This window comes from Malaclemys terrapin, chromosome 10 (assembly GCF_027887155.1).
Source record: "Malaclemys terrapin pileata isolate rMalTer1 chromosome 10, rMalTer1.hap1, whole genome shotgun sequence".
Classification (NCBI taxonomy): Eukaryota; Metazoa; Chordata; order Testudines; family Emydidae; genus Malaclemys; species Malaclemys terrapin.
The window spans coordinates 85,969,281-85,983,777 of record NC_071514.1 but is presented as its reverse complement, the minus strand read 5'-3'; the positions used below and the strand labels follow the sequence as shown (position 1 = coordinate 85,983,777).

Sequence of the window (14,497 nt, the reverse complement as noted above, 5' to 3'; positions counted from 1 at the left end):
AATTAAACTGCACAACTTGATAAAGAGCTGGAAGCTAAGGTGGTCTACAAGTCAGAATGAACATAAAACACAATTAATATTTCTGCCATGTGCAGTATTTCAAAGAAAATCCAGAGTCAACTTTGTACATGAATGATTCTTCAGAAATGCAGTTTTCTTAGGAAATACAGACAGATATTTGTTCTTGGAATGATATCTCTACAACATTCTTGAGTTACATTTCGGATTCAAATCTCAGCCCAGAAACTGCCTCGTTTAACTCTTACCAGGGGTATATCTGGCATCAGAATTTCCCCATCCTCCACCCAAACGAAGGGAGTTATCCCATGTGGACAAAGGTGATTTCTGGCCTGTCAGCCCTGGTGGCGGGCGGGACGGAGCAGTGATGCTTTTAGGTGGCAAAGGGACCTTCCACAGCTCATGAGCCAGAGAGGTGTTAGTGACTGAACCAGGAGACCACGTTGATTTGGAATCACTGTTTCTGGCTACTAAAAGAAAGATGAAGAGCAATGACAGTTTTCATACAGGATTTAGTCACAACATTTCTAGGACTGCCAGTCACTACAAATAATCAGGCACTGGTACAAGATGCAAAGGGAAGTTGTGATATCCCCATCGCTAGCGATTCTCAGAGACGAGCCATACATAGGCTTAGCAGAATTTGGTTTTTGGCAGAATTCGATTTTTTTTTTATAATTGATGGATAATGTTTATTTTTAAGCATTTTTATATTTTATTCTATTTAAATTTTCAGTTTTGGGAAATTACAGGGGGTCAGAAAATTATATAATGATAGTAATGTTCAGGTTCAAAAAGTTAAAAGCTTTATAACCATTAATACACATTGTATCTTTTGACATATGATGCTGACAATGTAAATAGCATTAAGTCAAACTAACAATTTTCACGCAGCATTTCTCTTACTTTTATCAAAATTTACAAACAGGGAAAGTAGTATTTTTTTGTTGTCTGTGTGTGTGGGGGAAAAAAAACAGAAGTTTACTGGTATTTACCAATAAAAATCCAAGCTTTCCAAGCCTAACTATACAGAAGTAGCTAGTGAGGAACTGGACATGCTGTATTAATCTGTGAAACTTATTTTGAGGTAAAGAGGGAACATTAATAAAATGACCGTAGAGAGTCCATCCAATCCTTACTTCAATGGATCTTCACATATTTCGGGAAGCTTTTCCTCACAGCATATGACTAAGTATTTATCCATTTTCATAGACTAGAAAGCAGCCCCTATAATTATACACCTATTTCTCCTCCTCTCAAACATCTTCGTGCATGCTTATTGTATCAAAATGAATGTGTGAAATATAAACAGGTAATTAGCCACTGTCCACCACAAACCTTCCCCTTTTGAATTTAATGATAAATATATGAAATTCTTTCAAAAATTTATAGCTCAGATTCAGATACAAGGAGTGAACCAAGGTCCCCTTGACTGTCAACCTGAACTTCATGGGTATAAGATCTAGTTGGCGTTTGTGAAAGTGCTTCAAAATTCATAAGGCTTCAATATTCTGCTGAAAATTGCTAAATTTACGTGAAACCAGAAGTCATCATCCTGGAAATTAGTGACAATGTCACTGAGAGGAAACCTTCTGTATTACTTTTAATTACTATTCAGTGCTTCAGTGAACTGCGCAGAGGGTAGGCAAAGTGAGGGCTGGCTCTGAACTTTGAGCAATACAGAGACCTTACCTGAAGTGCTTTGTGCTGTACTGCTGAGGGAAACATTGTAGTTGGAGGCACGAATGGATGACCAGGCACTAGTTGAAGGCAGCGCGGTGTTCAAAGATGAGGATGACCCTATTAAAAATGTAAATTACACAAAAGAATAGTCCTCTCAGTGAAAGGGCAACAAGAACTGAAGGCATGAATCATAAATCCAGGCCACATGTGCCTTAACGTTGCCAGACTAGAGACCCCTCCATTCCATTCAGCCCTCTCCTCCTAGTGAACAGAGTGGCAAGTGCTTTGAATACCCAAGTGTTCAGCATCTAGAAGTTACTGTAACCAGAAAAACATAGTTCAACTACTATAACCACTGCTTGATATAGCCTTGTGATTACAATGCTGCCAGGTTTTGCTTCCCCGCATGTTCAGTTGCTTCTCAGGGCGCTAGAAAGGGCTAATAACATGTATATTAGCATGTATAATTACTTGCTAGCATTCTCTGCATATTGCACTCCCGGGGGAATTCTGCACCAAAAAAATTAAAATTCTACGCCACAAAATTAAAAATTCTGCACACAATATTTTAAAGTTCTGCACACTTTATGTGTCAATAAATAAATGTGGCTCCAGCATGGCAGTGAGGAGCACCCTGAAGCCCCCACATACCTCGGTACAGAGACTCGGCAGTGAAGCTGCACCTGACCCTGACAGTGCAAGGGCTGAGTCTGCTCCAGAAACACCTCGGGGCCCTGTCCCTGTGTGCCAGGTGCGGGTGGGCAGGCTCAACTCAGGAGGATCCAAGCATGGGGGGATCCAGGTGTGGGGCGAGAGGTTGCTGTGTGGGGCAATTTAGGTGCGGGTGGCTCAGTGGGAGATCTGGATGCACAGAGGCTTGTTGCGGGTGTTCTGGGTGAAGGTGGTTGGGGCTCAGGAGGGGGGTCTGGGTGTGGAGAGATGGGTCTCAGAAGGGGGGGCTCAGTGGGGAGATCCAGGTGCTGGGGGAGTGGGGCTTGATGTGGTGGGGATCCAAGTGCAGCTGGTTGGGGATCAGTGGGGTGGGGGTCTGGGTGTGGGGGGCTCATTGGAGGGGTCCAGGTGTAGGGGAGTAGGGCTTGTCAAGGTGAGGGTTTGATGGACTTGCTTAACAGGGGAGCCCTAGATGCAGCTGAGGGGACGCCGCATGCTAGGCTCCCGCTTCCCCCTGCAATTCCCCTATTCCCTTTCCTTCTCCATCCCCCTAACCTCCCTCCCACATTCCCCTCCCCCTGCCCTATTCCACACCCCCTTTCTTCCCCATTGTTTCTTCCTCCCTTCACCCGCCCGCCCCTTCATAGAATCATAGAATATCAGGGTTGGAAGAGACCTCAGGAGGTCATCTAGTCCAACCCCCTGCTCAAAGCAGGACCAACTTTCCCTCATTTCCCCCACCCACACCACGGGCACGTACTGTTGCACAGAATAGAAAACAGGAAGGCTCCCAGCACACAGAAGGGGAGCCCAACTGGCACTAGGACCCAGGAGGCAGCATTCAGCTGCAGAATCAGCAGAGCTGCGACAGAGCCTCCTGTGCTGGCAGAATGAGGGGGGGCAGTGGCATGTAACCCTGTGTGCCCCACATGCCTCGCCTGTTTGGAAGGGGCAATCCCCCCCCCCCCCAAAATGCGCCCAAGGTCGCCCCCAACCTCCCCCCACCGGCAGCTTCTCTTGGCTTCCCCGCTGTTTTCTGCAGGGAAATGCAGGAAATCTGCAGTGGGCGGGGCATTTTCTGAGGGCGTGCAGTCCTGCAGAATCCCCCCCCGACCCCGAGTAATATTGTTACCCTGCACCCAGAAACTCTGCTGCAGCCTCAGGATATTCTAGCCACGAAACCTGTACTGTCACAAGTGTTAAATGAGAATCTGGGACAGTGGCAATCCTCATCCTTCAACAAAACGTCTCTCCAGGTAGCTGGATTGGGATCCGCTTATACATACCACTGTTCCTGTCCCTGAGGTGGTCAACTTCCCGCACAGTATTAATTGAAAGATTGTTTATGACACTGCCAGGAGTGACGTAAGGGTCAGTTTCAGGGTCGATGTTTGGATAACCTTTCCATGGCTCACCAGGACGAAACTCTAGGAATAAAGAAGCGTAGAGACATGAAGTTGGCTTATTTCCTTTTACAGGAAATTCCTGTCTAAGCCCTATAAAATCTTACTCGTGACCTACATGCCAACATATCTAAGCTTCTAATTTATTCTCTCTCAATTTAATTCCCACACTCCTACTTTTTTTACACATCTGTCGCCAGGGCAAAATTTCGAAGCATGGGGAAGTTCCATATATGACAAAGTCATTAACAAGACAGACCCAATAAGATCCCATTAAACGCATGGCCACAGTGATTTTTACTTCTAATGCCTGACAAATGCAGAAGAAACACTACTGAATAGATCTATAGCATACAATGAGTTAACTAATGCCAAATTTTACCTGGTGGCCAGTTAACACTGCTAGAGCCATTAGGCGATTTGGCACGTGGCCAGCCATCCCCAACAGATCCTGGAGGACTGGCTGGTGAATTACTGCTGTTCATAAAGTCGTATGGAACAAATGGGGAATCTTCCAGCCTAAAACCACTTGAAATAGCACCTATTAAAGAAAACAGGATTATTAAATATTCTTCTCAACTAACCTCACAGAACCATAAAGCTCCTCCCCTGCACCTGTGGCCTATTCATATCAAACACAGCTGAAAAGGTTTACTGGGTTAGATTTTAGCCCCTGATTGTGTAATTTCAGACTTGCCGTGGGCACAGCATATTTAAGTCTGAGCAGTGGAAGTGGAACATCTGCAAGTTTTTTCCCCTATTAAAAATGTGCTCCTGGGTAATTTTCCAGGTCACAAGAAGCTTGCCATTAATAATCAGACCAATAATCTCAAACTCCTGGTGTTTTATCTGTTTGTAGCTCTTATCGACACAAAGAAAGACATGGACATGCCAAGGTCTTCAGCACTCCAATGTGGAAGTGAAGTGGCTGTTAAAACCATGGCTCTCAGTGGAGACTCTGTAGGTTTCCCCTCTTTTTCACTGTTGAAGGGCTCATGAACTGCCCCATTAATTGGCACAAAGGAATTATTATTCATCACCACACTAAATAAAACATAACACCCATATGACAAAAGGAAGCAACGTCTACCAGAAAATCTGAAGTTTGTAAATGAATATGAATTTTTCAAATGAAATAGGAGAATCAGATTTTCTAGGTTACTGTGTGCTTCATTCCCCAAATGAAAATCTTTCTAGACTGAATTCTAATAGTGTGTATCGGAGGTAACATGGTTCCTTACATATACTTATTACTAATACAAGCCATGTAAATAACAAATGCAAATAATTAATTACAAAGTAGGTTAGTAGCAATGTAGAGCAATTAGCCTAGTAGTACTCTATTCAAAATATGTGGCAGGGTCAAATCTAAGAAGAATTCAAATCCTGCAGGTAAATTCATGAAGAAGTCTATGGTCTAAAAGAGAAGAACCCTCCTTGATCCATTTGCAAAGTGCAAAGAGAACCTCTGCATCCTCAGCCTCCAAAAGCCTGTGCTAATTACACAGTAAATTCATTGACAAAGCTGTTTTGTGGATTTTAGCTTTTTAAATAAACCTGTTGGCTAACAGCATCTGGCACAAAACAATGACCGAACTGACAGGGCAACTAGAACGTTAATCCACTTTTTGATAATGCTCACAAGGGTGGGGAAACTCCAGGAAGCACTGGTTGTAGACCTCAATAAACCTTAAGTTATGTCACCCTCACTATCAGCAAACAGATAACTTTGTGATGACATCTTTCAGAGTAACAGCCCTGTTAGTCTGTATCCGCAAAAAGAAGAACAGGAGTACTTGTGGCACCTTAGAGACGAAAGCTTATGCTCTAATAAATTTGTTAGTCTCTAAGGTGCCACAAGTACTCCTGTTCTTTTTGTGATGACAATTGTATTTCTGAAGTAGTGATAACTTCCCTGGATATATGTATCTTCTATAGGCCACAGCAGGGTCAGAACCATCAAGTTTCTAACATTGAGGTAACTCTTGTCTCTGAACAAACTAAGGTAAGAGCAGCACATCACATCTATAGGCACCTATGGGTAATGATTAGCTTTCAAAACAAACAAGTGCAGTACCAGGATAATGCCACTAGATGTTTAGGGCAGGGAGGACTTTTCATAGTATTAAAGCAGCTGACAAATCTAAAAATACAACTAATGCAGCCCCAGAACTGAATTGCAATGAGACACCATGTGAGGCATTTTATAAGTATTCATCTAGAGACTGTATGTCAAGTTTCAATCAGATGAGATTTCAGGTGATTTAAACATTGTTAAAATGCCAATTGAGTCCTGACTACAGAATCACAGCATTGATTTATGTTGTAGATTTGTTTGTTTATTCTAACATGGGCTATAGTAAGCCTATTTTTCTACCCTTTACAAACACTGTGCATTTATATGTACATACACATTCTCAATCCAAACCTAAACAGAAGGTGAAGCACAAAGACAAAGCATATTGTAAAATATGATTAGATTAACACACTGGGATGAGTTTCAAATTTTTTTTAAAGCTGAAGAAATGTAAGATTTTGTTTTAAAATAAAAAATGAAGTGTTCCAATCCAGATTAAGGTAGGAACTAGTATTCATGGCCACACTTTAAAAACAGGCCTTATTCCAGTTTCAATGAAGTTTTAAAAAAAAAAGTTATCCTTCCACACATCAAAAGTCACACATCAAAAGACGACTGGCTGGTGCTGAAGATACACAGCAAGTTTTAGTCTAAAACAACATTTTAGGACAGACTAATAGAAATTCTGACAGAACAGAACTACATGCAACCTTAGCAATGGGACCCCAGTATACTCCAATACACCGGGAATGGAAGTTTCATATGCACAGAGACCTTGAAAAGTTCTGTCTGATGCGTACGTAATCTTAGTGTTCTCACTAACAATGTATTTAACGTACCATGTTTGCTGGAGTTTTGATCCAATGAGGTGTTAACAGAAATGCTGTCCACCGTTGTCCATTTCCTCAGTCGTGATTGCGGCTCCTTAATACTGCTCATATCCATGTTTACATTCAAGTTTGAGTTCATTCCTATAAATACATTGGTTTATGAAATCGAGATAAGATACTTTTCTTTTGCTAACTGCCACTGTTTTCTTAATTACCCTTTAAGACCATATTGCTTTGCTCTGCTTGTTTCATGCTTCCAATTCACTATGTTGTACTTTAAATACATTAGAGTATTGAACAGTGAACTTACTACAGACATAAGCACAGCCGAGCAAGCACTGAGCTCCTGGCTGATGCCCTCATGCAAAAATGCAAGTGGAAGGAGCCAAAGATTAAATTATGAATTAGACCCCTGTGAACACCACACACAATCAGAAGTAAACATTCGAAAAATGAAATACAGAACTTTTTTCCCCCCTAATACTGATCTCAGATCAGCATTAAAATTTTTAGCCACAAACCAAGATTTTTTTCCAAGTCTCCCCGAGTCTCAAATATTTAGTTTTTGGTGAATATCTTTGACCTTATCTGTGTAAGTTGGCATCTTAAGGGACATCTCATTGGGGGTCTTATTCAGCAGAAATTGTATCTGGTTTTCTCCAGCTGGAAACTCATTTCCATGCCTGGTTGAGCTATTCAACAGGATACTTGGCCGGACAACTGAACTGTACTTTGCAGAGATGCATGGGCACTTAGCAAGGAGCTCCACAGGCATCTTTGGTTTTTTTGGTCCACGTTTATCCTGTCCACAAACAATATTAATCCTGATTCGACACAAAACAACCCACTTCCCCTCCACTCGTGCTCTTTGCATGTTCTGTGGAAGCAGTCTGCCAAACCAGAAGCATGGAAACGATCTGAACTGCCACTCTAGCATTCCTGTATGGGAACCCAGTATTTAGTATTCAAGCTTAATGAACACACTATCAACTCTGGCATTCTTCACTCACTCCAGTTCCTTAAGGGAAAGTCACAGGGTGATAATCTGAACAGTGAAGAGACCGCAGCCGAAGGTAGTTTGAAGGCAACCCTCCCGATGCTGAGTGAAGTGGCAGAGACCTCATGGTCCATTACAAAAGTATAACTCTGAAAACTTAAGGGGCATTTTGCCATCAGATCTCTATTTATGGTTTGCTTCATTCCTGTAGATCCTGCACATGGACTATGGGGTAGCATTTTCATATACACCTAAAGAGTCACAGGATTTCATAATTCATTTTACTAGCCTCCTCACTTTCACTAGGAACTAGTCAAAGTTCATTCACTAGGAAAAGTTAAAAGTTTGACACTGCATTCTTCTCATGGGCCAACTTTTGCTGCCCTATGTGTGGTCTCCAAAGAGAGCCCACAAGTAGACACTGATGCCAGACAGGCTACCACCACCCTGCAGCACCCTCTAGGGAGCTTCCCAGCAAATTTTTCACTAACTGACAGGTGAACAGGTGCAACCTCCAAGAGTGTGCAAATGTCAGACAACCGTCAACAGATCTGAAACAGCAGAAAGGAGAATAAAAATATGCCAGTGCTTGACCCCTCTATCCTGGGTTCTTTGCAAAGCAGTTGTGGGAAACACAACTGGTGCTCATTTTACATCAGTGATCTCGGCACCCTTAGTATCAGCTCCAAAGAAGCTAGTGCAGAGGAGTCCACTGAAGCCTGCGCACGGGGTATGAGGAGGATCGGAGACTGGAAGAGTGGCCACAGCCAGCTCACAAAGGGGGATTCCATCCTGTGGACAGGAAAGTCTGCATGGGAGAAGTGCCATTATTTGGTCTATGTGCAATGGAGAATGAATTTCACCCTCAGTACATGATCGGTCTGGACCTTACAAACCTTAGTTAATAGTTCCGCAACTTCACATTTGAGTTCTTTCAGAACTCTTGGGTGAATGCCATCTGGTCCCAGTGACTTGTTAATGTTAAGTTTATCAATTAATTCCAAAACCTCCTCTAGTGACACTTCAATCTGTGACAGTTCCTCAGATTTGTCACCTACAAAAGCCGGCTCAGGTTTGGGAATCTCCCTAACATCCTTAGCCGTGAAGACTGAAGCAAAGAATCCATTTAGTTTCTCCGCAATGACTATCGTCTTTAAGCGCTCCTTTTGTATCTCGATCATCAAGGGGCCCCAGTGGTTGTTTAGCAGGCTTCCTGCTTCTGATATACTTAAAAAACGTTTTATTACCTTTGGAGTTTTTGGCTGGCCGTTCTTCAAACTCCTCTTTGGCTTTTCTTATTACATTCTTGAACTTAATTTGGCAGCGTTTATGCTCCTTTCTATTTGCCTCACTAGGATTTGACTTCCACTTTTTAAAGGAAGTCTTTATCTCTCACTGCTTCTTTTACATGGTTGTTAAGCCACGGTGGCTCTTTTTTAGTTCTTTTACTGTGTTTCTTAATTTGGGGTATACATTGAAGTTGGGCCTCTATTATGGTGTCTTTAAAAAGTGCCCATGCAGAGGTTGTCCTGCTCTGAATGCCACAAGAAGCCCCCCCCATAATGCTGTGAAAGTATAAGCAGGAAATATAGCAACCTTCAGGAAGCGAACTCTCCAATTTTGGTTCATCCTCACACTAATGCTACTGCAGTGTGCTGCTAGAGATTGCCACCATCTTTCTTACGGACTCTATTCTTCACTGAGAAGTTTAGTTGGTTCCAGCAACCTAATATTCTTGCTACACTTTTGATTTTATAATTTATATAGTGTTAATTCAAAGTATCTCATAACAATTTTACAAACACTATTGTCACCCACCAGGGACCCGCAGTTAACCTGGAAGTGAAACACAACATCTGCTTAAAAGTACAGCAACATTACACAACAGTTTAAACCAAGGAGTGAAGAATGCTATATCCAGTTGAAACAGCAAGGGGAATTCAAGATTGGCAAGATGTAATTACCCAATTTGGAATCTGGTAGGAGATCAGAGTTAAATATCCCTACCCTTGCAAGAAGGGCCATGGAATCGTTAATGACCACCAGGGGGCCACATTTTTACATATCCTCTTAATTACTGTAGCTACCAAGAAGCTGGATCTGGACACCAACCAACAGCAGCTATTAAGAAGCAGCGTAGGTTTCAGTCTGGCCACAAGCAAAGTGCCAGGGGGCCACATGCAGTGTAGCAGCACGGCCTGCACTAATCTACTTGCTCCACATCATTCAATCTCTAAAGCGAGGGGATTTCAGCATCAGAGTCTGTAAAAAAATCAACTTTTCTACAGAGTAGGGCAACATGAATGCAAAGGAGACCAGCTCAACATAAACAGCAGGAATAGAGAGATGTGCGAGCAAAGCAAACTGGACAGGGAAGGGAAAAACGGGGGCTGGGGAAGGAGGGAGGAACAGGGAATACCAATATTAGGAAATATTAAAAAAGCAATCAGAAGGGACCTAAGGAAGGAAAAATATACAAGCCTGGAATTTCTGAAGTGGAAATGGGATAGAAGCCTGAAAGTGTAGAAAAAAGGGGAGAGAAAAAGGACAAAAAGTTTGCAGTTATAAAGGTTCATTTGCTTTGCCTATAGTGAGAGAAGCATTCTAAGTTCAGAGCGAATATTTTTTGATGCAATTAAAGCAGCTGGATAAAACTTGTACAAGTTAGCCAAATGGTATTTAGTGCTATCTATGTAATTCCAAAACCAGGGAAGACATTTTAATAGCCAGAGAAATAAGACCTTTCATGTGGGTTCCTCACACAGATATGCTCCCAAAAGCTCTTTGGCTCCAGGACTCATAATTATGTACTTAGGACTTTATGTCAGCAGCTCTGGACCCGCAGGGTAAAAAAGACAAATGCAAGGAGACAGACATTGCAAAGAACTTAAAGCATTTTGCACAGTAACACAGACTTATTCACCTTTGGAAATTGTATGAGTTTGACTGGCGAACTTCTTTCCTGAACAGAGACAACAGGATGAGTCCAATAAAAGATGCTGCTGTTCTTAGTGAGAGAGAGAAGCACTAACAGGATACAAAACAGGGTTGTTCCCAGAGGGGAAAATGCAAAGGGAAAAGGAAGGTTGTGCATCCTGTGGCACACAAGCATCAGTTAACTGCACTAGACTAGCGATGGAGAAACTCACCTATAGGGAAGCTGCTGAATGCATTTATCGGTGATGGCCCTTTCTGCAGCTCAGGAGTAGCATGGGGTATGACATTCTCAAGGAAAGATTTCATGGCAGGCTGATGGAGTGGCTGCTGTTGAGATGGTGGAGTCTGCTGCTTCATTAACAGGTTTGGATCAAGCTGACGGGACTGTTGCATCATCTGTTGCTGCATACTAAGAGATCGACCCTTAAAAAAACCCACATCAGTCATGAAATAAGTGGGGGGTGGAAGGGGAAATCACATTTGGCAAAAGCAGATAAATACACTAATGCATTTCCCTTTGTATATTTTAGCTCAGCAAAATCCATCACTAAGGTTAAAGTGCATTCTATCCTGTGGTTCAAGCACCATGAAAGTTTCACTTACCTTGTCCACATTTGTAAACTGCCCGTTATTAACTATATTCTAAAATAAGCAACAAACCAATTCTCTCTTTCTTCAGACAGTTAAGCCTTTTAAAAAAAAAAAAAAAAAAAAAAAAGTTGTCTATGATTGTACCTGCTGTTCCTGCTGTTGACGACCAGTAGAAGGCATGCTTCTCTGATTCTGCGCTTTTTGCTGCTGAGCCAACAACCGCTAAGAAACAGAATATTTTTATGAAGGGGTATAGTTCAGATAAAGTTTCTGATCAGACTTTAAAGTTTAAAAAAATTAGAATGAGTAGGTTGTTTTGCTTACTTGTAACTGGGAGATCTGAGAAAGCTGGTTCAACTGGGATAGTTGGTTCAACATGGCTACCTGCTGTGGGCCAAAAAGTGGACTCAGGCCACCATTGTTTGGTGCATACTTCAGTAATGATACTGGAACCTGTAAAATGGACCATATTCTAGCACACAGGGTTTGACAGAACATGAACCATGACAATCTATGCATCCGAAGAAGTGGGCTGTAGCCCACGAAAGCTTATGCTCTAATAAATTTGTTAGTCTCTAAGGTGCCACAAGTACTCCTGTTCTTTTTGCAATCTACAGTTGAACACTGGTAGATTGACAGTAACCTATGCAGTTAACAGCACAACCATCAGGTCAACAAGTATTCAATGCTTTGAAAGTGCGAAATATGCTCCCCTATAAAAATAATTAGAAGATATAGTAAAATATCAAACACTAACACTAGTAAATACAAAAAGGTAAATTAAAACATTACATTTTCACAACTGAAGGCACAAAAGTCTGGAAAAGCATGATTTAGGGTTCTGACACCAATTTTAACTCAACCATATTGCACACCCTGTTTGCTTAATGCTATGCACCCTAAAAGAGATCTTAAATTCAGGATTTAAGAAAAACAAACAGAAAAAAGACAGCATATGGGCAATGCCACAGAGTAAGCAACGCCACAGAGTAAGCAACACTGTCAGAGCTCTAAGTTGTAGTTTTTGATTTTGTGTGTAGCATTGCAACAGAGAGACTCCTGCCCCTGATTTCTAAAGAAAAATTAGTGGAACACAGATGCGTCTCTGTTACCAGGAACGCCATCCTATATACTAGTGCCTCTAGGAAGTGTGCCCTCACAGCTGCACTTCAGAGACTCTTGTAATGCTGCACCAGTGCTTCTATGGAGTCCCTTCTAGTCTCCACACAGACAAGGAACTCAGGGTTTGGCTTCAGGACGTTCTCTGTAATTGGGGGAGTATAAGTAGGGAGCAAAGTGCGCTGTGGAGAGTTAGCTACAGGGTGGAGGATCCAGGCTAAAGTCAAGGATGCTGTTTGTCAGCATTACAGGAAAATCAAGCACTTAGAGCTGCGTGCACATGCAGACCACATCTAACGGCACAATTGCCAACTTAAGGATAAAGAAGGAGGCGTACTTGTGGCACCTTAGAGACTAACAAATTTATTTGGGTATGCATAACTAACTACAACTAACTTTGTTAGTCTCTAAGGAGCCACAAGTACGCCTCATTCTTTTTGCTGATACAGACTAACACAGCTACCATTCTGCAACTTAAGGATGTTTCCTATGGCTTATTCTCAGCCCCACATCTTCAGATAGTTATAAATATTTTTAAACCACTTTTTCCCCAGGCCCAGCAAAGATTGTGTTGTTCGCTGAGAACTGACTTTTTGGGTTGAGAGAAAAGTTTATTATGCCATAAACTCAGTAAATGAATGGACAGAATTTGCTCCAAATTATAAGTACACCTCTACCCTGATATAACGCTGTCCTCGGGAGCCAAAAAATCTTACCGTGTTATAGGTGAAACCACGTTATATCGAACTTGCTTTGATCCGCCAGCGCGTGCAGCCCCGCCCCTCTGGAGCGCTGCTTTACTGCGTTATATCCAAATTCGTGTTATATCGGGTCGCGTTATATATATATATATTTTTAAATGGAGATATCCCATCTCCTAGAACTGGAAGGGACCTTGAAAGGTCATCGAGTCCAGCCCCCTGCCTTCACTAGCAGGACCAAGTACTTATTTTGCCCCAGATCCCCAAGTGGCCCCCTCAAGGACTGAACTCACAACCCTGGGTTTAGCAGGCCAATGCTCAAACCACTGAGCTATCCCTCCCTACCCCCTCTATTGGGGTAGAGGTGTAATTTTTCAACTGAGACCAAGTATAAACAATTGTACTCCCCGACTGGAATGTTTTGGAAAGCTATGGATGACTGACAATAAAGGAATTCTGGCATGTTAACAACAGTGGTTGCTCTATCTTGTATTACCTGAGGGGAGAGTAATGGAGGAGGCACTTGAGCACGTGAGTTAGGCTGGGATGAATTAAGAGGTTGTGCTGGGGGCTGCTGCATGCTCCTGGGCTGTGCTGCTATATTACCAACGCCAAACACACTGGGATTGCCATTCTGGAAAGAGAAGTTAACATTAGTGACAATACCCCTCTTCTGCGGCTTCCCCCACCCCTATGTATTCAGAATTAGAATTTAACAGTATATCAGCCAATAGTCGTGCTGCTATATCAAAGGAATAAAACGCTCTCATCAAGTAACATGCCAAGGATATGCACATGGCCTTACCTGTCTAACAGAATTCAAGTTTTGCATACCCAGCCCTGCTAGGGAGCCGAGGGCTTGGTTAGGTAGTGCACTATTTGAAGGGGGAAGCTTCATGTTTTGATTGGAAATAAACTGCATGTTTTGGGACTCGTCTGCTACAATGCCATCCTGATTGGATAGACAAATAGATGCGCAACAACCAGCCAGCAAGCAAGCAGAAGGGAGAAACCATTGCCAGGAACAGAAGGGAAGAGTCACATGACAGTCCAGCATCAGCAGGAAACAGGCAGAAAACAAAAAAGACCAGATTAGTGTTATCTGCACTGCAAGTAGAAGAAGAGTGCTATATAAGTGCTTAGTATTGATAAATAAGTTAAAAGGACAAAACAAGTTTTACAGTTTAATAGTAAAGCCCTAATTTCTCTCTCCACCAAGTACAGAAGCTATGGGACAAATGGATCATAGCTACAGACTGCTGTCTGAATTAATGTTTATCAGGGTTAGAGTTAAGCAGTCACTAACCTTATCAAAATAAGGATTGCGATCCATGGAAGACTCTTTGGAAATCTGAGGACGAGAACCAGGGCCCTTTCCTACCACCCGATTGTAATCTCCAACGTTCAGGCCATGCTTATCCAACTCTATTCGTTTCTCCTGTAATATTCCTAATAAGGTGAAGAAAGAA

At 42.3% G+C, this 14,497-nt stretch overlaps 1 protein-coding gene across 6 annotated transcripts in view; it reads right to left on the bottom strand.

Annotated features, from left to right (window-relative positions):
- The window catches only part of TNRC6A (trinucleotide repeat containing adaptor 6A), a 133,913-nt gene that overhangs the window by 3,021 nt on the left and 116,395 nt on the right, over positions 1-14,497 (bottom strand). For 2 of the 6 annotated variants that reach the window (XM_054042863.1, XM_054042859.1), the window contains 12 exons: positions 14,335-14,477; positions 13,525-13,662; positions 11,533-11,661; positions 11,353-11,430; positions 10,830-11,040; positions 10,604-10,642; positions 10,162-10,194; positions 6,693-6,824; positions 4,159-4,317; positions 3,660-3,800; positions 1,711-1,818; positions 267-488 (listed from right to left, as the gene is read on the bottom strand). In XM_054042863.1, the coding sequence (XP_053898838.1) occupies positions 267-488; positions 1,711-1,818; positions 3,660-3,800; positions 4,159-4,317; positions 6,693-6,824; positions 10,162-10,194; positions 10,604-10,642; positions 10,830-11,040; positions 11,353-11,430; positions 11,533-11,661; positions 13,525-13,662; positions 14,335-14,477 (1,533 nt within the window). The remainder of the gene's footprint in view (positions 1-266; positions 489-1,710; positions 1,819-3,659; positions 3,801-4,158; positions 4,318-6,692; positions 6,825-10,161; positions 10,195-10,603; positions 10,643-10,829; positions 11,041-11,352; positions 11,431-11,532; positions 11,662-13,524; positions 13,663-14,334; positions 14,478-14,497) is intronic. The other 4 variants (XM_054042862.1, XM_054042864.1, XM_054042858.1 and 1 more) reach the window with 3 other exon arrangements.